The following is a 24,848-nucleotide window of genomic DNA, read 5'->3' as shown; positions in this document are numbered from 1 at the left end:
AGTTCTTCGAGACGTTTTTGATGTTGTTCTTCTGTTGTCATCTCGGCTGCGAGAGCGATCCGAAGAGATGGGATTTGAATCTCCAATGATAGCACAGCTTCACATCCGTATACCAACGAATATGGGGTGGCCCCTGTAGGTGTGCGTATGGTGGTGCGATAAGCCCAGAGTGCTTCACCGAGTTTATCGTCCCAGTCTCGCTTATTGGTCTTCACGAGCTTTGGTAGGATCTTAATGATTGTCTTGTTAAACGCCTCAGCTAATCCATTCGCGGCGGGATAATAAGCTGTTGACACGAAGGCGTTGCTTATGAACTGTGGACCGTTATCATGAATGATCCTTCTTGGCACGCCGTGTCGGTATATGACATGATGTTTGATGAAATTGATGACGTTGTTCGTCTTCACTTCTCTAAGCGGAATTGCTTCAGCCCACTTTGAAAAGTAATCTGTGATTGCGAGAATGAATCGATCACCTTTGATTGAAGGGGGAAAAATAGGACCAACAATGTCCATACCCTATGTCTCGAACGGCCAAGACGTGGTTGACGTGTGTAAACGCTCTAGTGGTTGGTGTATATAATTTGCATGTATTTGACAAGCATGATACTCTCGGGCGTATTCGATTGCATCACGAACCATTGTTGGCCAAAAATATCTCATTCTTCTGATGCGATCATACAGTTTGGGACCGGGCTGATGCGCACCACATTCTCCTTCGTGTGCTTCCTTAAGAACTTCTTTTGCTTTTTTGTTCGAAAGGCATCGGAGTAACAAACCATCGTACCCTCTACGGTATAATGTATGGGTCTCGATATTATAGAAGAATCTTGGTGCTCTCCGACGGATTGATTCCCTTACTTTTACATCCTCTGGCAAAATACCATATTGGACGTAGTCAATGATGGGAAAACGCCAATCTCGGGACTTAGACCCAATTTGAGTTGAATTCACCTCCTTGGCGTTTATGTTTCCGTCATCTTCCTCTTCAACATCCATATCGTATATGGGTATGCAGAGTTGATGCGTCCTTACTGTGACTAATAGTTCAGTTTCAGGAGGCTGTGCAAGTGATACCGCTAGTGCTGCCAGTGCATCTGCATAAGCGTTCTGGAGACAAGGGATGTATTCAATATAGAATTCTTCAAAAGAATCTGCCATTTTGATGGTCTCCTGGTGGTACGGGATCAGGTCTTGGTTCCTGACTTCATACTCTCCACGGACTTGGTTGACTATCAATTGAGAATCCCCAAAAGCTTCGAGATATTCGACCCCCAGCTCCTTGGCGAAACTGAGTCCAATGAGAAGCGCGTTGTACTCAGCTACGTTATTGGAACATGGACTAGTCAATTAATAAGCCCGAGGCATCACATGCTTCCCCGGGGAAATTAAGACAACTCCAACTCCGGAGGAAACTGTAGAACCTCCCGGGGTTATTGCCCTATTAACTGCTCTCGAAGCACCGTCGAAGTATAATTGCCATACTTGTTGGTCCGACGTAGTGTTAACGTCGTGGGTTTCATCCAGCAAGTCATTATATACTTCTGCCGTATCCGTGGTCGGGTTTGCCGCCAAAAGATCGCAAATCGCTAGTCCTTTGATCGACTTCTGTTGCTTGAAGTGCAAATCATATTGGGACAAGAGAAGGGCCCACTTCGCTAACCGCCAATTCATAGAGGCTGGTTGCGTCATAAACATCCGTACTGGATTAACGTTAGAAATGACGTAAATCGTCTGTCTAACCAAGTAATGCCGCATCTTTTGCATTGCAAATACCAATGCGAGGCATTCTTTCTCAATCATCGGGTATCGAGACTCGGCGCCTATCAAGGTCCTACTCAGGTAATAGACTACATGTTCGTGACCATTATCATCGTCTTGTGCTAGTAAGGCACTTATCGAGTGGTTCATCGCCTTGAGATAAATCAAGAACGGTCTACCTGATTTTGGTGTGACGAGAACAGGAGGATTCGTCAGATATGTTTTGATATCTTCGAATGCTTTTTGGCAGGCGTCGTCCCAAATAAATGACACCCCTTTCTTGTTTAGCTTAGAGAATGGTTGGCATTTCCCAGAAAGATTCGAGATGAACCGCCGGATGTAAGCTAAACGGCCTTGCAATCCTCTGAGCTCTCTTAGATTTCTAGGAGGTTGCAGTTCATGTATCGCCTTCACCTTATCAGGATCGATATGTATACCTTTAGTGGTGACTACGAACCCAAGGAATTTTCCGCTGGACATTCCAAGGAAGGATTTAGTGGGGTTCATCTTCAATTGATGATTCCGCATAAGATCGAACATTGTCTTCAAGTCCTTGATGTGATCCTCTTTGTTGCGGCTTTTTACAACCAAATCATCAACGTAGTATTCGACCGTCTTCCTGAGATGTTCTTGGAAAATCTTAGTGATTGCTCGCTGGTACGTGGCGCCTGCATTCTTTAGACCGAAGGACATCACGGTGTAGCAAAAGACACCGAGGGGCGTTCTGAACGCTGTATGCTTCTCGTCATCTGGGTGCATCTTGATTTGGTTATATCCTGAAAAACCATCCATAAAAGACATTCTCTCAAACCTGCATGTGTTGTCGATAATGACATCCGTGATTGGGAAAGGAAAGTCGTCTTTTGGACATGCTGTGTTCAGGTCTCTGAAGTCGATACAGACCCTGATTTTGCCGTTCTTCTTCATGACGGGAACGATATTGGCTAAAAACTGGATGAAATCCTGATTCGATCAACTTCTTAACCTCTGCCTCAATGGCTTCCATAATCTGCGGACGAAACCGTCTTTGCTGTTGCTTGACAGGTTTGGCATCCGGCTTGATATCAAGGCGGTGCATTGCCACATTGGGATCGAGCCCGGGCATATCTTCATAGTTCCACGCGAAGACATCAATATATTCCCTGATGAGAGCAATTAATTTTTCCTTCTCATTTGGGGGAAGACTATCGCTGATGAATATAGGCTTTGGGTTGGCCTCGTCACCCATGTTAACTTGGATTATTTTATCTTTAGTGGGGGATTCCCTCTGTTTGAACCTATCACCATACTGCATGTTCAGGTGGTGAACCCACGGGTCTTCCTATGTTGGCATTTGATCATCGTCTTCCATTGTGGACGGATCAGCTGTAGCCATGTTCGCCATTAGGGCTTTGAAAGCTTCCCCCAGACTTATATCGGAATCCTATTCCGAGGCATCTGATGAATTTCCATCTTTGTATCGCTTAGATGATTGGTCATTGATTAACCAGCAGCATTCGTCTTCTGAAGAAGATTCATACCCTAACCCTCGTCCGTATTTATAATAGTCGTCTGGTTTCCCTTTTGGTACATATGCCGCTTTGGCTAGAACACGAGGACCTCGATCGAAGTACTTAGATAGATGTCGACCAGGTTTGTCATCGTCTTCATCTTCGCTTAAGAAATGGTGTGGTAATTGGGAGCTTTTTCCTTTACCGTAAATCACTTCTTTTGCGCCTCTTATTTTGGTCGGGACGACCATGGTTGTTCCGAAAGAATGCTGGAGGCGTTTCTTTGTTATATAGGACGATCGAAGCGGCATATACAAATCAGGATTATCGTACAATTTTTTTATCACATCATCAAGAGACAGGGAGTACTCCAAATCGTTATTTATTTCATTATTAGTAAGTTGCCAGTTACAACTGCCCTCTGACGATTGTTCATCGTCGAGGTTGATTACAAAGGGTACAATGTCGTTTAAAACATAACCTCCATTGTAATCAAATCCGGCCTCGGTATCAGCTTCTTTTCCGCTGTCCGTGCCATGGGCCGATGATTCAGTGTCGGATTCATTACCATAAAGGAGAGAATCAGTGAAATAATTCTCATACCCTTTGAATGGTTGCACTTCTGTCTTTAAATCTCCCATTTGACACTTTATCCGGATTTTACCTAAAGGTCTTGACCCGCTGGTATTGAACCCGTAGATAACAGTGCCTGTGGACGCCAACTTGCTAACTGGAATACCGAGGAAATGCATCAAGCGAAGCGGCATAATACTCACAGCAGAACCCGGATCCACTTGGATTCGGTTGACTTTGCTGGAGCCGATGTACCCGATGAAGTATAGCGGTCGATCGTGGTTCGAATTCTTCGTCTGCATATCCTCTTTGGTGAAAGTAATGCAGGGAATGTTCTTAGTCGCTATATTGCAGTGTTGACTCAACGGTTCTGGCCCTTCAGGCACCGGCTTGATTTGAGTCAGAAACACCTCTGAATTGGCCAAAGCTTCTTGCAAGGCCTCCCTGGTTTCCTTGGACAACCGCAACAACTCATACAGCGTTATCCGTGCTGGAATGTTGGCTAGTTGAGCCATTATGTCAAAGATTTGCGGAGTTTTCGAGCTTTCCGGTTTGTCTCTTCTAATCGGGCGACTGTCGAAGACTTGCGGAGTCTTCGAGCTTTCCGGTTTGTCTTTTCCAATCGGGCGACTGAAACGAGACTGCTTCGGATTCTGCACCTCTTGGGGATTCTTCTCTTTCGGTTTATTCACCGACTGTCGTCGAGCCTCTTCGCCCGGTGTAGGACTTGTAATCACCCCCATCTCCGTGAGATTTTTGGCTGGTCCCCGTTTATTCACCCCCTGCTCACTAGGTGGTGGATAATTGTAGTGATACTCATTTCCGCTTCTAGTGGCGAAGACTTCTTGTTCTTCTTCGGAGAGAGGGAAAGTAGGAGCTTCATCGCCATCCTCCTCGAAGATTGCGGATGTAGCATTGCAGGACTTGCCTTTACCCTTTCTTCTCGAGGAAGTCGCCCACTGTTCGTCTTCAATGAGATCGGGATGAACCCAGAGGATTTCGCCGTTTGGGGCTGTGTGTGGCACAAGTCCTTTTTGGCGCTGTCCATGTGGGTCATCGTTCACAGTCTTCATCCCTACTTTGGTGATGCGCTCTGGTTTGAACCATGTTGTGGGCACCGACCCAAAGCTGATTGACACTGCATTCGCTCCGACATTCTTGGACGGCTTTGGGGTTATGACGCCTACATCAATTAGCGCTTGGATCTTATCCTTGAGGTGGTAGCACGACTTGGTAGGGTGATGGACCGCTCTATGGTATGCGCAATACTTCGGATCCGTCACTTTGCTAACCCCTTCTTGATCCACGATCGCTGGCAGCTGGATTTTGTTATTCTCCAACAGGTACTTAAAGATGCCAGGAACTTCGTCATCCTTGAAGGAGTACACTTTAGGAAACCTCGGCTCCGAAGATTTCTGCTTCTGAGGCCGTTGTTGCCATTGCCCCCGAGATTATTGTGGCGCTTGTTGCTGCGGCTGTTGCTGAGGTTGCAATTGGAAAGTTTGATTAGCATCAACTGCATTAGCATGTGCCTTACCTTTCCCCCGAGGGACGAAATTCTACTGTGGAGCCCTCGAGATTGTGGTGCTTGTTGCTGCGGCTGTTGCTGAGGTTGCAATTGGAAAGTTTGATTAGCATCAACTGCATTAGCATGTGCCTTACCTTTCCCCCGTGGGACGAAATTCTGTTGCGGAGCGTTCGTCGCCTGTTGGCCTCTTTCCGCCTTCTTCCTCCTGAGGAACCGCTCGGCTTGCTCTCCTCGGACCTTTAAATACTTCCAGGTTTTGGACGGTGCTGTCCCCATTACATCCAACACGTCCAGTGCGAGGTTGTTGTGGCAAGTCTGGAGAATAAACTCCTCAGTGATCGGGTCTCGGCAGTTCATCGCCTTGTTTCGGAACCTCTTGACGAAGGTGTCCACCAATTCCCCGTCCTTTTGTTTCTCGTCGAGCAACGTTCCGATGGATATCTCGGTGTCGTCGTCGAAGAAATTAGCGAGGAACTTAGTTTCCATGTCGTCCCAGCTATTCACACTTCCTGGCTGATACCAATCGAATGCGGCTCCACGAAGAGTGCCAACGAAGGACCGTACCATCAGAGGCTCATTACCAGAGATAACCCCTAGGTGCTATTTGAAGTAAATCAAATGCTGAGTAGGTGAACCCATCCCATTAAACGGCGTGAAGTTAATTAGATTGAACTTCGCCGGATATGGGATCGATTCCCATTCTCTTGGGTATGGACAAGGAATACCTGTTTTCTTCATCTCTTGAGCGGAAATCAATGTATTGATTTTGCTTTCGAGGTTTTTAATTTTCAGGCTTTCACCTGTGTCTTCACTAGCATTCTCGTTACCACCCCCTGTATTGACGGGAGGATTATTGGCATTATGCGTCTCATTCGCATTTGTATCCTCATCTTCCAGATTAACCTGGTTACGACGACTCGGCTCGGCTTGCTGGTTCGTCAATGCTTGGATTTGTTGGTCATGCATTTCTCTCATGTTCTGCATAGCCATCTGCATTTCGAACCTGAAGGTCTCCTGTGCATTGACGGGAGGATTATTGGCATTGTGAGCTTCATCCGTATCCGTGTGCTCCTCTTCCTGAACGACCTGGTTACGGCAGATTGGTTCGCCTTGCTGGTTCGTCAGTGCTTGGATTTGTTGGTCATGTATTTCTCTCATGTTCTGCATGGCCATCTGCATTTCGAACCTGAAGCTCTCCTGTTGTTTAGCCAAAGCTTCTTCGAGCATCTTGGCCACTTGTTCTGCACTTATCATAAGTGCCTCGCGGGGTTGCCCCTCGATGGATACTGTATTGTCAGATGCGACCGCCGAACCGGCATCCGACTCTTCATCTTCTGAAGGTACCCTTGTCCGAACCCTACCGTAAGTTTTTCGTTTGATGGCTCCAGACTGCAGACGGGTTATACGCTGGGATGCTTTCAGAATTGACTCGAGATTATCCCGTGCCGATGTCCCTCTGCTGGTCATGTTAGTGGTGACTCTTGGAAATTCTCCGTCTTCAACCACCGTTCTTCTTCATCGGAAACGCCTAGGCCTTGGTTTTGGCGTTTCGGTGCTGAGCCTTTCGAAAACTGAAACTCGTTCGGGGACCGCCTTGATGCAGTTGCATTCAGACAATACTGCCCGAATGAGCTTGGAACAGGGGCATTGAGTTTCCTGTTCTCGGGGACTCCTTTTCCTGGTTTTACTCGTACCCCCAGCACGATAGTACAACTCGTCTGCTTGAAGATCGGAGTAATCTATCGTGTGTTGGCACGACTTCTCAGGTATAACACTATCGTCATCAGATGATAATGTTTCCTTCTGAGGGCGAACTGCCTTTTTAAGACCTTCAAGAGTCACGCGCCTCGAAACCTGCCTTTTTGGGCGTGAGTTCTCAGCGGGCTCCTGGACTTCGATGCGCAAAGTGGTGCGCGCAGCTGCCTTGAACCCCTTGTCATGTTGGAGGCGGCGGCGACCCCCAGCATGTTGAGTCGTCCGGGGCTTCTTCATCGGGTCCAAATGCTCTTGAACTGGAGTCTTGCCTCGCTCATCGGGAAGTGGACCGAGGCGCTCCAAAACTGGCTTCTTCTTTCGGGATGATTCTGCGTGATCTCCCGGAGTAATTACTGGAATCATCGGCGGCTTGGGTTGATTCGCCGGTGGTTGAACTTTTGTTGGAGGCTGCTTCGGTCTCCATACTTGGCGGGTTGGTGATGGCTTTTTGGCCACTCTTTCTTCCTCCAATTTCTTGGCCTCCTGCACAAGAATTTTTGCTTGTGCGAGTAACGCGCGGCGTTTATGAATTCGCTCTTCAAGTGTCGAACGGTTCCGTTTGACCCGGATCCATTCGTTCGTTGGCGGCTTGGAGGAGCTGCGCGGCTGCGACGTGACGATCTCGGCAGCGAGATCGGTGGCTCCCACTGTGATCGCCAGATTGTTCGCGGGAAAAATTATGTTCTTCATTGACGTCATTGTTCTCTCAAGTAATTGCTTTTTTATTACAAAAGATCCGGTCTTTTTATCCGGTCGGATCTACACGATTTGACGGGTGTTATCTCACTAAGGAAATAACAGCCGGGGGGTACTATTTCACCAAGGAAATAATAGCCTTTAGTTCTCGGGATCAAAGGCCAAGCTTTGATCCGGAGTATTGCTTCGTGTAGATCTCAGATCTGATTTCTCTCTCTCGAACTCCTGCCTTTTGTGACGTGGATGCTCGCCAAGAACCAGATCTGAATGTCCAAGTCTTCAAGCCTTCAAAACTCCAAGCTCAGTTCTCAATTCGGCAGAGTTTCAGCTCTAGAAGTTCCAACCCTCAAAAATGAGCCAAGGGGGGTCTATTTATAGGCTCTCAGATCTGTGCCTTGGCACAGATCTGGGCCGGCCACCGAGCCACCTATAGGTGGCTCGGCCACCGAGCCACTTAGAGGTGGCTCGGTTTTGGCCGAGTCCTCTAGGTGTTGTGCCGTGTTGTGTCCGTTGTCCGGTTTTGCGCTTCGTTGTTGATCCGGACTCTGATTTGACAGTCCGAATCCCAATATGGCAGTAAATCCGCCTCGGTGTTTGAGTTCAAATCCGTTCTATGGTTGGATGACTCGTTGACTCACCGAACTGTTAGCTTGATTCCGCATGCGAATGGATGTATTCCATTGTTTGCGTGCGGTTCGTTAGCCTCGTCGCCTCGTTAATCCGCTTCGTTACGTGTCACTTGGCTTCGGCGTTGTGGACTGACGCTCGTGTTTGGATATGTCGCCCGATGGTTCGTCGGTTTGTGCCGAGCTGTGCTAAGGGACCTATAAGCAATTTTATACGCCTACAACGCTCAATCCAATCGTCAAGCCTCTCAACGTTTACACTCCCATCATAAACAGGAATCTCTATTCTGAAATCAATCTTCAAATTCTGGTAAGAACTCTTACCCCCTTGATGTGGAACAGTCTTGATGGTCTCGACCTCCTCGTAAGTATCTGAATCTCACTGTCTTCATCGGGTTCTACAGGTCACCTCTTTGACCCCGGAAGATTCAACCTTCTTGTCACCTTCGTGGATGAGATCGACGAGCTTCGTGAGCGTCGAACTAATTGTCTCGATCTGTTTCTCCACCGCATCAAGTCTGGATGAATTATCGTTTTCAACCATCTTCTTCTTCTTACTTGATTTCTGGAATTCTTTCAAAAAAACAAGAATCTCGCCTAGCTTCTTGTACTGTGATCGAGTAAGGACCATGCACATGATACTCCTTCACAAGATCTGATTGCTCTGGTACCAACTTGATACGAGTCGCTGTGCGAGCACCTTTGATCGTGAAATTATCAAAGGTAGGTTTTGAGAAGAAAAACAACAAAACACAAGAACAATTCAATATGACGAAGGAAAATACCTTCTCTAATTTATGAAGATCAATTATTTACAAATCTCTCCTCACAATCTCTCTAGAATAAAGAACAAATCTCTCCATTCTCAAATCTCACTAACTTCTGCTTAGAAATCCCGAATCAATGGGGTTTCTATTTATACAAACCCTAAAACCCAAAACCGGCTACGAATCAGGATCGGCCCAGACTCGATATCGGTCGACTGATTTACCTATATCGATCGACCAATCGGCCTCCATTGGTTGACTGATAAGAGTGCATCGGTCGACCGTCCAGAACAAACTTTTCTGACTCTGTAGCGTATCAGTCTATCGGTCGACCGATGATGGCTAATTGGTCGACCGTCCAGAACAAGCTTTTTCTGACCCCGTAGCGTATCAATCTATCGGTCGACTAATGATGGCTAATCGGTCGACCGATAGTGCTTCATCGGTCGACCGATGATAGCCCATCAATCGACCGGCCAGAGTTGTTTCGCCAGCTTCTTGTTTTTCGCTGTTTTTCTGATTTTCACCGTTTTCGCCGACTCTGCCCACGCTTCTATTCTCAAGCAACCATGAAAATCATCTATATAATCTGAAAGCCCGACCCAGGTGAGAGCATCACCTGTTTCTCTAGCAGTCTGAGTCCGAGACAAAAGATGTCCTCAACCCGGGATTTGTTAAAGAAATCCAAGTTTGAGATGAAAGGCGTCTTCTACTCGGATTTTTCGAACGATGACATAACCTATTAGCTTCACCGCCTAGTCACCATCACATTTAATGCTTGGCCAGAGTCATTATGACTTCTGGAGCCGAAATCATAATGACTCAACGGATGACACCAGCACTTCAGCCATTGATTCACTGTAACACTAAATATACAGATAAGTCATTCACTGATCGCCGACATGTGTATAGTGCAGTCTGACCGACTAACTGCACCGACCCGATCGAATTACCAGCTTGGCCCCCACAAATTCTCTGTAAATAGTGGACAACCTTACTATACCAAGGTACGCTAAGCAAAACCCTAAAACTAGATGTTACATTCTGCAAGCTTGCTTAATCTATCACTAACTTGAACATCGAAGGGCACATCGGGGAAAATCTCCTCTAGCTCTCTAACGAGTGCTACTTGTACAGGAATCTGCTTCACCTGATTAATCAATCATTAGGGAAGATCAAGGGACCCTAAATTCCTCCAATTATCCATCCATCTAAACAATTAACTTACATAAACACAACTAAAGAGGATATTGATAAAAAATATGATTTGGAACTTCTCCATGTCCAAAAGCAATAAATAATCATTTTTTCAAAGACAAAAATCAGTCATTTATTAGTATACGATTGCTGTCACTTCAGAATCTAAATTCACGTAAAAGAGTTTGTTCATTGAAAAAGGAAGTGCAAACTTTAACGCAAAAAATTGACATTTTCACTCTCACATAGAATGTAGAACGAGATACAAATGGATTGGCAAACCATGTTCTCTCTGATTGGTAAACCATGTCCTTATTGGCCCATGTACCACCATAGATGGAAAGCATATGCATGAGATCCATCCCGGTGGTTCACTGCTATCGTGAGAGTAATTCAGTCGCGGACTGTCTATCCAAATTTGGTCACTTTCTAAGGGAATTAACTTACTATTTTGATGTTTCGGACGTACCATTGCAGGTCAGAAAGCTTCTGTGGCTCGACAAAATGGGCTCACATCGCAACCATGGTAGCTAACTGATTGTTTTTTGTTCTGTTCAGGAGCCATTTTTGTGGGCTCGTATTTTGTAGTTATCTGTTTTTACTCTTTGACGTACAAGAGAAGGTATGCCTCTTATTTGTAGTATCTGTGGATGTGTCTTCTCAATCCATGGAAAGCCCCTTTCGTGTACTTTATATATATATGACGCTAATTTTTTTTTAAGAGAGATACAAATGGATTGGGAACAATTTTACGAACAAAGTATATCCCAAAGCATAATATGACCACAAGCAGGGATAGTTTCGCACCTTATATCTACCGGTGATAAATATCAATTGAAGAAAACAAGCAATCCACATTACCTATGTTAAGTATTGAGAAAGCAAGCAATCAACATTACCCATGATAAGTACACTAAGCATCACCTGACGAAAACAAACCACCAACATTTCTCAACATATGACCATGAGAAATACACCGCTTGCAAATTAATATTTGCCACAAAGTGGGCTGGACCCACAACATTATTATTATTGCAATGTTTCATATGAATCAAACACAATAAATTAACCTACATATTTCAGTAACTGAAGAATACCTCTGATACAAACAGAAAGACTTGCATAAATAAGGCCCTACCCTTTCATGAACAAAACAATAGCAATTACACTGAAGTTAAGAATTACACAGAATTTATAAACATATATACAATGTCCATCCGAATGCTCTGGGTTGTAGAGAACTCTATAAATACATGGTAACCGTATAAAGCAGTAAGCTTTGCAAGCTACACAGCCCTCTTAACGTGTGAACTTTTGATGTATTCAGACCGAAACAAGGCCATATAGTTGTCATCTATTTGCCAAGAAATTTCCTCTTAACTATTGACTTTGTCAACAACGTGAGAAGCAACCAAGCTCTATGCAGCAATCATGACTTTTCTATACTAAAAGAAAATCCTCAGCAACTTTGCGTAAATTACAGTTCCTCCAAATAATTATCTCCTGGTAAGTCATATTGAGCCACTTTGTCAACATCATAGTTAGGAAATTTCCTGCGACACATATTAAAAATTCTGATACGAAGCTCAGGAGGCACTTTCTGTAGGAGATGTGCTATAGCCATTTGGTGCTTCTTCTTCAGTTCTTCAATTTCATTCTGCTGCACAACAAAGAGTCTCTCTATATTTTCCACTATGGATTCGAGAGATTCAGTCTCAACAGCCGCTTCATTCTGATTGTGTAATAATTTGGAACTAAAAGATGTTTCTTTTTGGTCATCAAGTTTTGATGGGTCCTCATGCTTTTCACAACCACCAGTGGAGAAATCATCACTGATGTGGGAATTCAATTCTGACTGAGGATTTAATTGTGTAGGAGCAGAAGGAGAACCTTCACAGGATCCTTTTGGAGAATCCGACCAGTATCTCCTACCAGAAGGGAGCCTCTCGAGGACAAGAGCACCAGGAGAGCGATCAGGTTCACTTGGTAAAGAACCAGGTTCTTCAGCTTCATTGTTTTGATCATCTTCCAGTACTTCAGTTCCAACCCATTCAGGGACATGAGCTTGTATGGCAGAATCAATCATTGCAGCAATGGCTGTAACATCTTGATCTGTGAGGTCTAACTCTGCAACCATTTCTGTGGCCACACTGATTGACGTGTCTGCTTCAATATCAAATGGGAAGTGGATGTTGTGAATTTGACCTGGACGCAGTCTCAAGAGACACATCAACATTTATACGGTTGCGCATCTAGTAGATGTGCATTAACAAAGTTTTACCTGTGGAATCTGCAATTCGTAGCTTCAGGAATATTGTGTTGATGTCTTTTCGTTGACCTTCCACTGTAAAATCTCGGGCAGGCAACGGGGAGTTTTCTACTTCCTCGGTTGTGTTATTTATGATATTTGCATCCGAATGTCCAACATCATCTGCATGCACATTGTAAGACTATGAAATGAAATGAAGGCATGAAAGGATTTCAAATAAAAATAGGATGGCTTAAATGGAGTAAGACTCTCAAATAAAAATAGGATGGCTTAAAAGGAAGAGTAAGACTTTCTAATAAAAACAAGATGGTTTAAATGGAGCAGTGCTTCTGGATTCTTGTTTGACCATAAAATACCAATGAGATTGAAAAGAAAATTGTATATGGTGGTTATAAGACTAACAATGCTTTATGGATCAGAATGTTTGACAATTTAAAAACAAGGAAACAACATGGGGGAGAAAATAAGCATAGCGGAAATGAGAATGTTAAGATGGTCTTTATGGATACACACTAAAAGATAGAATAAGAAATGAGTGTATCTGTAGGGCACTAGAGATTGCTCCAATCGAGGATAAAATGAGAGAGAATCAAATTGAGATGATTTGGTTATGTACAACAGCAGCCAGTGCATGCCCCAATGAGGAGAATTGACAAAGATTAATAGTTAATGGAGCAAAGAGAAATAGAGGTCGACCTAAAAGAACTTGGTTAGAAACCATAAAGAAGGATATGATAATTGGTAACTTATTATGTTTTAAGAGAAATGAACAGAAGATTAGGATTCATGCAGGGAAACTCGAAAAATTGGGATAAAATTGGGATAACTTTGTTGTTGTTATGAAAGACTTTCAAATGCAACTACTACTCCTGCCAGAGGTGCACCCTCAAAACCTTACCTACAGCGCTCAGATCTCTTCTTGAAGAATGACTTGTGCTATCATTATCAACATCTGACCAGAGAAAAGGATCCATTAGTAGTTCTCTCGCTGACAATCTCTCAGAAACATCAGCAATGCATTTTTCAATGAACTGTCTCACTCCAGGGTCTTTCACCTTACACAGCGATGCAGGCTTGATCCCCTAAAATAGATCACAAAAACAGAAAATATAATGGAATCAAGGATTAAGGAATGCCATGAATAAATAAAAACAGCCATGAGTAAATAAAAATAATGAAGATAACTATAGACACTCATCACGTTAAACATCAACAAAGCAAATTTGGTTAGGATGTTTGAAGATATATAACATTCTACCAAAAAATCATCTAGGTTCTTTATGTTTGGAAGTCATCAATAGGGGTCAGTAATGTTAAATCTGTTATCCGCATATGTCCTTTTTATAAAATTATATTAAATCATAAGCTCTTGCTGGAGATTTATTAAAGCACACAAACAAACGCACACAATAAGGAGTGAAAGTACCAACACAACAAGAAGAGTTTTTTACGTGGTTCGGCCAAACATGTCTTCATCCACAGTCCTTCACTATCTTCACAAATCACAAATCAATACAATCGATACAAGCTTGCAAGGAAAAACTTGAAAACCCTCGCACGTCTCACATCTCTCAAGGAACTCGAGAACACCAATCACTCATGAGGTGCAATAGGCCTACCATCACACTACACTCAGAATCTGAGAGCACTGATTACTCAAGAACTCCAAGAGACCTACTATCACACTACATCACTCAAAGAACCTGACAACACCAATCACTCAAGAGATCTAGGAGGATCCTCTTGTGATGACTTTCTCAACTCAAGCACATCCCTTTTTATATTGTTTCTCCTTTACTATTTCCAATGTCCAATTAATACTCCTGGCAATTTCCAAGAGCAACCTTCAAGCTTCCAATGCATGCACTCTTCAAATGTCTATGATCAACATGCATTCATCTACCTTATTTTGAGAGTTGGGGAGAATCCCAACATATCCTCCCTCGAACCAAATTCTATAACTAATGCGGGACAACAGAATTTTTAGGGATTTATGGTGGGGACTTGAGAGATTTGGGGAAGACAAGGAATTGGGAAAAACTAGGGTTTGGAAAGATAGCAAAATTAACAATTTTAACAAGATATGACCACGGATCGCAACCCGGGTCTTGGCTTCACCACCATTGACTCAATCTTAGAGATCAAATCAATTACCTAAAGTTTCACAAATGGAAACCAAAATTTCTTCAAATAATCATTTCCTTTATTTCATAGAATTGACCTCTTTAAATGGGCCTTCAACAACTACAAGTTCACTCTCATATCCGATGTGGGACTAAAGTTATTGAGCAAATACAATAAAGAGGAAATAAAAGTAATACTAGCTAGACTCCAAGTCTTCTTAAGATCAAAACCACATATGAGCTGAGGCAACACAACGGCGGGGACGAAAATATGTGCGAAGTGGAGGCTGTGTGATGTCCTCATCAATTCCCCTGGGGTGGGAAGAACTCGACCCTGTCGAGTAAGGCGCTAACTGGCCCTTATAATACTCGAATAGATTCGGAGCCAGGCGCTGCAAGTCCTCACGAGTAATCCATGTATCATCAGATTCAGGACGACCTTTCCAATGCACTAGATATCGTCTGCAACCACCATCTCAGATGGAGATGATTTGGTCATCCCGAATGTTATCAATCTGTTCAGCTGTAAATGGAACAAAAGTAGTAGGCAGTGATGGTAACGGGGGTCCCTCAAGGAAATGATCAGGAGTGTAGGCTCATCAAGGTCCACAAGTGGATTTTTAGAGTTAAAAGGAGGACCTTTATAAGCTACCAAATCTGTAATATTAAATGTCGAACTAATTCCGAAATCTGGAGGTAAATTGATTACATAGGTATTTAAGTTAATTTTCTTGATAATCTTAAAAGGTCCAACACTACGAGCATGCAATTTCTTGACGACTCCAGGTGGAAACTGTTCCGGGCGAATCCGGATCATTACATAATCACCTTCGTTAAACTCAATATGTCTTCTATATAAATCAGCATGTGACTTATATTGTTCATTGCTTTCTTGAATTTTCTTGTTGATTTCTTGATGCAAGTCATAAATGTGTGATGCAAATGCAACTGCTGCCTCAGACACCTAGGATGATGCGACATGGGAATAAGGTCTATAGGCTTCCTAGGCTTGTAACCATGCACAACTTCAAATGGACTCATGCCTACTGATCTATTGACTGAGCTATTGTATGCAAACTCTATAGTGGGTAACAGAATATCCTAATTTCCTAAATTCTCACCAACCAAACAGCGCAAAAGATTGCCTAAACTCCTATTAACTACCTCGGTTTGACCATCAGTTTAGGGATAAAAAACAGACGAATACTGAAGTTTAGTCCCCATCTTATGTCATAAAGTTTTTCAAAAATAACTCATAAACTTCACATCCCTGTCAAATACAATGGTTTTGGGCAAACAATGCAATTTGATCACACCATCAAAGTAAATTCGAGCAATTTTGAAAGCATCAGACGTTTTGTAGTACGACAAGAAGTGAGCCATCTTTGAAAAGCAATCCACAACTACAAAAATGGAGTCATGTTTTCTGATAGTCTTAGGAAGTCCCAACATGAAATCCATACACACATCCTACCAGGGACGATCTGGAACAGTGAAAGGTGTGTACACGCCAATGTTTTGTTTACGTTGCTTAGCTAATTGGCAAGTGTGACATTGTCATATTAACTTTGTAACATCTCTTTTAAGGCTTGGCTAGTAAAATAAAGTTTCTACAGCCTCTATAGTCTTTTCACAACCAAAATGATCAGCAAGACCTCCTGCATGCAATTCCCAAATAAGATAATCTCTCAAAGAAGTACGGGGAATGCATAACTTGCGAAATCGAAATAAATATCCATCTTGGAGCAGAAAGTCATCTATCACGGGAGTCACTCCTTTTAAAAAAAACAAAAATCTCTCCAAAGTCAAGACATGATTCATACTCCCATTTGATTCTTTCGAAACTCACTACCTCAGCACTCATTTGGTTTATAAGACAAGCTCGGCGACTAAGTGCATCAGCCACCTTGTTCTCAATTACAGTCATGTGTTTAAGAGTATAAGTGTAGTCTTGTAGAAATTCAACCCATCGAGCACGCCTGGCATTGAGTTTCTTCTGAGAGTTAAGATACTGAATGGCTTCATGGTCCGAATAAATAACAAATTCTTACGGTAAAAGATAATGCCGCCAATGGCGCAATGATTACACAACTGCATAGAACTCCTTATCGTAGGTAGAGTAGTTCAGTTTAGCACCACTAAGTTTATCACTTAGTAGGCAATGGGGTGCTTCTCCTGGCTCAATACTCCACCTATACCAATGCCCGAGGCATCATACACGACCTCAAACACCTTAGAGAAATCATAAAGTCTCATAATATGTGCATCAGTCATCCTCTGTTTGATTTCTTTGAAAGTCGTGGCAACTTCTTCGGATCATTGAAATTCCTCTTTTTTCAGGCAATCTATAATTAGGGCCATAATAACACTACATTCCTTGATAAATTGTCTGTAGAAAGTTGCGAGCTCATGAAAACTTCTTACATCTCGGATACTTGGGGCTCAGGCCACTCTACAATTGCCTGAACCTTTTAAGGATCAGCAGAAACTCCTTGAGAAGACATAACAAATCCCAAAAATATAACTTGATCAGTCATGAAAACACATTTCTCAGGATTTGCAAATAGCTTCTCTTTCCTCAAAGTGAGACAGACTTGATTAAGATGGTCAATATGTTGCTCCAGCGACTTACTATAAATTAAGATATCATCAAAATATACGACTAAAAATTTACCAATAAAAGGTCGTAGTAGCTGAGTCATAACTCGCATGAAAATACTGGGAGCATCTGTCAACCCAAAAAGCATAACCATCCACTCGTATAGGCCATCTTTTGTCTTAAAAGCTGTTTTCCACTCATCCCCTGGACGAATCCTAATTTGATGGTAGCCACTCTTCAAATCAATCTTAAAAAATATGGTGGCTCCAGACATTATATCTATCATATCATCCAATCTAGGAATAGAAAACCGATATTTCATAGTGATTTTGTTGATTACCCGACTATCAACACACATTCTCCATGAACCATCTTTTTAAGGGTTAGTAATGCTGGCACAACGCACTGACTCAAACTCTCTTTAATGAACCTCTTAGTCAATAGTTCTTCAACCTGCCTCTTGAGTTCGGCATGCTCAGTTGGATCCATTCTGTAAAGAAGCAAGTTGGGAATAGTAGATCCTGAAACAAAATCTATAGCATGTTGGATGTCACGCATTGGGGTAGAGTGTCCGGGAGTTATTTTCGGAAAAACATCTACAAATTCCTTTAATATTGAAGTTACCGCAGAAGGAATTTGCTCTTGGGAGTTACTCGATAATCTCCCTAGCAACAAGGGCAATAACGGTAGGCTCTTTAGCGACCTCCTTGTCCAGAGACTTGGAACTAATCAAATTCAGTGCCCTTTGATTGTTGGAGGAACCGGTCCGTTTAGGAGCAAATGGGGAGGGGTAGGTGCAATGGAACTAATTTGACCCTCTTTCCAGCATGGACGAATGAATGGGTGTTTGATCGTCTATTGATAGTGACATCTAGATCATATATTTCTACCTAAAATGATGTGGCCAACATCCATGATAACAATGTCACACCAAATCTTGTCCGAATAAGTAGCAAAGTGGATCGGGATAAGACATCACTCTTTAACCTCAATGGACGCAATATTCACCCGATTACTTTATATGGTTGAGAATGGGGAACAAGCTTCAATCCAAGTACAGTCACCATGTTGGAGGAGACGGCGTTGATACAACTCCCACTGTCAATTATGACTCGACAGTTCTTATCATTGATCTTTGTGGTTGTATAAAAAATTATATTTTTACGCCAGTCATCACTATCCTTAGGTTGAGCTAATGCGCATCTCACAACACTAAGTCGACGGGAAACTTCGTCCACTTTGTTAATCGAAGGTGTGTGCACTCTCAAAAGACATCCTAAGATGGCCTTAGCAGATTCATCCTCCCAAACATCTTCATCAGGGTTGTGGACAACCTTCTCTAAATCATCCTGGTCACTATCCGATTAGGTCTCAACAATTAAAGTTCTTGTTTTACTCGGACACTGAGCAACAATATAACCAAACACTTAGGCGGCCCAGGTACTGCCTAGGCGGACTAGGCGGAGGCTTTTTAAAATAGTGAATTCTACACTTCCCTATTTAAATCAATCAATAAGGATCTACAATTTTCAGTAACATTTCCAGTAATCAATACAAGAAAACTCATTTTTTCTACTTATTTCCAACTTAACCTCAAAAATCCATCATCTTTGGAAGCACATTCCCTTCTTGACTTAATGTCAAAGATCTAGGTATTACAATTCAATCATTTAGGCACCTTATATGTATTTTTTTCCTACCTAAAATAAAAAAAGATATGAAATTATTTTTGGCTGAGATATTAGTGAGATAGATCCGTAATGGCCATTGTTGTTATTATTGGTCATAATCGATAATCCATGATGATGGTGAAATTGGTTGGTTCATATAGCAAAAAAAGGTGGCCAATTAAAAAATTGCTCTGCCTACTATGTGAGTGTAGAATACCCATATAGTTGATAATATCTTCATGACATGTCTAGATCAATGAGCAAACTTAGTCGAAGTAGCAGGTATGTAATTGAAGGGATAGCTTGGACTAGAGATGGACCAAAATAACTATGGATTATGGCAGTAAAAAATGATAGTATTGCAACATAATAGAAGTTGGTTGTAGTAATGGGAATGTACCAAAATGATTCATATAGCTGAACTCAAAAGTTTGAGATAAAAGCTTTATTGACAATTGATCCAAAATTGAGTCCAATTTAGTGGCATACATGTTTTTAGTTCTATCAACATTTTTGGTACATGATGGTTACTTCACAAACAAGTAACAACACACATTCGTTATAAAGGTGCAACCGGCATTTGCAATTGGATATTCATGTCAAATTTGTGATGCTTTATTTGTGAAAGTCAAACTCCAACCCGACGAATAAATAATACGAATGTATGAAGTCTATTGAAAAGAGTTAATCATATAAAAATGAAGGGAAAAAAGACATACATCATAGGAGAACTAATGTGAATGTGACCCTAGTCAAAAGATAATCATGTAGGTAGAATTGGAGCAAAAAGAATTCTCTACTCCAGAAGAAAATTTAATACATCAATGATCAAACAGCAACGGAATATATGCTAAATGTGGATGGTCAGATGCTTTCAAACTTAGAAAATGGATAAAAAAATTTGTGATCTTCGAACAAGTAAAATAATTAAGCAAACAAAAAAGAAAAAAGCTCAACTTATACATAAGAAGTTAATGGATAAACCTAGTAAAAGAAGCCTCACCGATGTTACTTTCTTATATATTTGTGCTGCATTAGTACATTCCACATAGGGGTACTCAAACGTTACAAGCTCCAGTAAGCACATGCCAAAGGCATAAATGTCAACCAACTCATTATACTCTTCTTCATAAAGTTCAGGGGCCATGAATTCAGGTGTTCCTGAAGACAAAAATTCAGATAACAGAAGGAAAAGAAGACACAACAAGTAAAGCGAAAAGAAAACCTTTAAGATAAGTAAAGCGAAAGTAGTTACCTATGACACTATGAGCTGAATGAGCATGGCGAAGAATAGCTGCCAGTCCGAGATCACCAATCTTCACCTCACCTTGGTTTCCATTAACAAATATGTTGTCACATTTCAAATCTCTATGAATAACAGGCGGGTCATGACTATGCAGGTAGAGAAGACCACTCAAAATCTGCCTTGACCAATTCTTTAAAGCTCTTACATCTACATGCTTATGTTTCTTTCGGTACCTAGATAAGTAAATCAACAACTATAACTATTAACCCACAACATATTGCACAAAAAGAACGAGAAAACCAAAGACCAAAAACTAATATACTGACTGGCGTAAGGTCCCAGAGGTGAAAACCTCGGTAATGAAGTTGATGTTATCCTGTTTCGTATCGATCCAAGAGTTGTAAAACTTGATAATATTCTTATGTTTGAGAGTCTTGAGCAAGTGGACTTCGGAATAGAGGCGCTCCAGCTCTTCACAGTGCCGAAGCACATCGACCACCTTAACCTGATTCCAAGCAACCTCTATGCCTTCCAACTCATCAAATGCTTTATAACTGTTCCATCATCTCCAATCAAGGATCCCAATTAAAAAGGAATTACTCATAGAAATATGAAAAATTCAACATACAAATCAAACCAAATTAGTTGTAAATTGAGTATAAAGGATACACTGTTTTGAAAGCACCCTTTCCTAACACCTCCTCATACTGTAGTAAGAAGGCATGAAATGTAAGAGTTGTAATAAAATTTATAATAAAATTATGGAATTTCGTTTCTTTTTTGAAACTGACCCGGCCGTAGCGACGAGTGGGATCAGTCTCAACGAAATCAGAGTTGGGCTCGTCCGCTTGCTCCACTTCGTGCATTTCTTGATTCAATCCACTGTAATCCCAAATCTCAAATTCAAAATCCCAAGTCCCAAATCTCAAAGAGGAAGGGGATCTGAAAGAGAAAGAGATCTCCGTAAGAAATTAATCTAAGGAGAAGATGAAACGTAAGGACTAAGGAGATAGAGAGAGATCAGGCTGACCGTACCGTTTTCGATCTCGTACTGTTCGTCGTTGTTGTTGTCTTAGGAGGGAACAGGAGAGTGCATCTGTACCTATATTGAAATTGAAAGCTCTCGAGATTTCATGTGACAGAAAGTATAGGATTTCTTGGTATATATACCCCTGAAATCAATTATATTTGCATAATTATCTTCTAAATCTGGCTACTTATCAATTTCCACCCCACAAGTTGCTCCGCTCATTTACTTGCTATTTCATCACAAAGACCTCACATAGTAGGTCCACTGTAATACCCTAACCCTTGAGAGGGTGATGTGATGAGAGGGTGATGTGATTAGTATTGATAGATTTGATCGGAATACTTAGGCTTGTCCAAAAAGCCCGAATACTTAGGCCTGTCCAAAAAGCCCGTCGGCCCGGGCCCGGCCCGGTCTCGGCCCGAAAATCCGGGCCTGACCGGGTTCTGGGCCCGGGTACGGGCTGCCTCAGCGGCGCCCGGCCCGGGCCCGACCCGAACCGGAGCCCAGCCCGGTGACAACGGTCACCATAGGTGACTATAACGGCCATAAACGGTTTTTTTGACCGTTTTGTCCCCAAAAACGGTCAAAAACGGCTATTTTGTGAGGTTATTTTGATCATTTGTTTAGGGGGCTGGCTCTATAAATAGAGGGGGGTTTTCATTTGTTTTCTTCACACCAAAACTCATCCACTTCTCTCTTATACTCTTATACTCTCTTATACTTTTATACTCTCTTATACTTTCTAATCCTTTCATCAAATGGCTTCCGGATCTGATTGTGAAGAGCAAAACCTATCTCCAGATCTTGAAAATGAGTCCTCTAACTGGGTCTACTCCTACCGATATTAATCCTGAATCCTGTGGCGACGAATCTGCACCAAGAGCTCCTAAAAGGCCAAGATCCGATGTGTGGAATTTTTACAAGAAGATCGATGTCACCAAGGATGAACACGGTAGGATCCTCACCCAGAAGGCTAAGTGTGCGTTGTACGGCAAGATTTTTTAAGCTTATAATAAGAGCAGCACCAACCACCTCAAACGCCATTTAGATAAACACAACAAAGGCCAGACTCCTCAAGGTGATATCCGACAATCTATGATTTCTCAATCCTCCTCTTCTGGTAGTCTCGGTAGTTGAAACTATGACGCTACCAGAGCCAAGAAATGCATAATCAGGTTTATCATTCTTAAAAATCTTCCTTTTAAATTAGTAGAAGATGATGAATTTGAAGATATGTTTAGAGATGGTTTTTATCTTGTATTTAAAAAAAATTTGTCAAACCTGTCAACGTGATATTTTAAAATATTATCAGGAGGAACAAGGAAAAATAATTTCTTATTTTAAAATTTTAAACTGTAAATTTTTTTTTAACTTCTGATATTTGGACATCTAGAGCACAAACTGGATATTTATGTATCACAGCACACTGGATTGATGAAAATTGGCAAATGTTTAAAAGAGTTGTTTCTTTTATTGTAATAGAAGAGTCACATACTGGTATTAATGTTACAAATTTAATAATTGATGAACTTATGAAATTAGAAATTTCAGAAAGAATATCTTCTCGTTCACTAGATAATGCAAGTAATAACAATATAGCTGTTGATTTTATCAGATCAACTTTGTCATTGCCATGTCATGGTAATCTTTTTCATATTAGGTGTATATATCATATTTTAAATTTAATTGTTCAAAGTGCATTTACTGAAATTAAACCCATGATAGAAAAGGAAATTTCAGAAAGAATATTTTCTCTTTCACTAGATAATGCAAGTAATAACAATGTAGCTGTTGATTTTAGCAGATCAACTCTATCATTGCCATATCATTGTGATCTTTTTCATATTAGGTGTATCTGTCATATTTTAAATTTAATTGTTCAAAGTGCATTTACTGAAATTAAACCCATGATAGAAAAGGTTAGAACAGTTGCTTATATGCATAATGCTTCTGAACAAAGTCTTAAAAATGGAAACAATTTTGTAAAAGAAAAAATGTAAAGCCAAGACTAATTCCAAAAGATGTTGACCATAGGTGGAATTCCACCTATGCAATGTTAAGTGTAGCAATAGAATATAAAGACATTATAACTGATTTTATAAATTATTATGCTTCTAGTTCTAGTTCTGGTAGCACTTATAGAATAACTGAAGATGAATGGACAATTATATGTAATTTAAATAAAATGTTACAAGTTTTTTATGATGCTACAATGTTATTATCTAGCTGTTATTATCCAACCATTACTTTAGCTGCAAGTGTAGCAATAGAATATAAAGACATTATAATTGATTTTATAAATTATTATGCTTCTAGTTCTAGTTCTGGTAATGATACTTTTGGACCTATGATTTTTCAAATGGAGAGCAAATTTAATAAGTACTTTAGGCCTATTCCTCATATTTTTGGTTTGGGGTTCTTATTGATCCATGCTTGAAGGATATTGGCATTCGAAGTTTGTTATAATCCTTGTATGGTAATGTAACACCCCAAAAATTTTGAAAATATTATTATAAATGATAATAAATGAGTTTTATTATAAGTTGTGATCATTCTGGGATGAATGGATTAGATTGGAATCATTTGAGATCGATTCGCAGTTTCAGCCTCGGTATCACGAGTCTACTGAAACCTGATACTATTTTATTTTTAGTAATTTTTCTATTGATCAGATAGGCATGAAATTTATGCCATTGATCTTATAATGCCGAGACTGTGCTGTGGTTAAAGTCTCGTTATGTTTTGATAACGGAGACTGAAACACTATTTTGAGACGGTATCGCGTCTACTGACATCCATTGTATTTGTATTTTTAATAATTTTTATATTAACCAGATAAATATGAGGATTACACCATTGATCGTAGAATGTTGAGACGTTCTTGTGGGTAAATTTTTATTACTTTCTGAGAACGGAGATTTGAAACTTAATTTTTTAAATAATATAAAATTATAAATATTATTTTTTTCCTTTTCTTCCTTTTCTTTTCTTCTCTCCACCTACCCCCACCTACCCCGCTCCTCTCTTCTCCTATAAAAAGGGGCCCTCCCCTTCACTCTTCTCACACGGCAGAAAGAAAGAAGAGAGAGAAAGAGAAGGGGAGAGAGAGAGAGAAAGAGAGAGAGAGAGAGAGAGAGAGAGGGAGAGAGAGAGGAAGAAAAGAAAGAGAAAGAAGAAGGGGGTTTTGGCATTTCGAAAAGCAGGAACAGATAGGGATTCCAATTTCAGAGATCAATAAAGGCAAGTTCATCTCTTTCCAAACCCATCCCCAGTAAATTTTGATCTTGATGAATATACATGATATTGATGAATATACATGATATTGATGAAAAGACATGATATTGATAAAAATTGATGAATATACATGATATTGAAGAAAAGACTTGATATTGATGAAAATTGATGAATAGAATATAAGACCAAATTCCTAAAGACATGATATTGCCAGCTAGAACTATACGTACATGTCTACCGCTGGAAATACTATTACTTTTTTTATACGTATGGTACTATTCATAC

General features: G+C 41.1%; 1 protein-coding gene across 2 annotated transcripts; it reads right to left on the bottom strand.

Moving 5' to 3' along the window:
* LOC109823844 (probable serine/threonine-protein kinase WNK3) lies at positions 11,740 to 21,449 on the bottom strand. 2 transcript variants are annotated; one of them, XM_020390253.1, is made up of 9 exons: positions 21,335 to 21,449; positions 21,091 to 21,241; positions 20,969 to 21,006; positions 20,626 to 20,853; positions 20,309 to 20,532; positions 20,057 to 20,214; positions 13,560 to 13,743; positions 12,674 to 12,823; positions 11,740 to 12,597 (listed from the first exon to the last, which is right to left on the bottom strand). In XM_020390253.1, exons 2-9 carry the CDS (start codon positions 21,163 to 21,165, stop codon positions 11,870 to 11,872), a joined length of 1,785 nt encoding a protein of 594 aa, XP_020245842.1. In that variant the 5' UTR covers positions 21,166 to 21,241; positions 21,335 to 21,449; the 3' UTR covers positions 11,740 to 11,869. The 2 variants fall into 2 exon arrangements, with proteins under 2 accessions (XP_020245842.1, XP_020245843.1); XM_020390254.1 differs by lacking the exon at positions 21,335 to 21,449 and having other exon boundaries at positions 20,652 to 20,853; positions 21,091 to 21,177.

The sequence above is a fragment of the Asparagus officinalis genome, chromosome 9 (assembly GCF_001876935.1).
Source record: "Asparagus officinalis chromosome 9, Aspof.V1, whole genome shotgun sequence".
NCBI classification, from domain to species: Eukaryota; Viridiplantae; Streptophyta; class Magnoliopsida; order Asparagales; family Asparagaceae; genus Asparagus; species Asparagus officinalis.
Note: the sequence above shows the minus strand (reverse complement) of the source record. Positions and strands in the feature narration are given on the sequence as shown.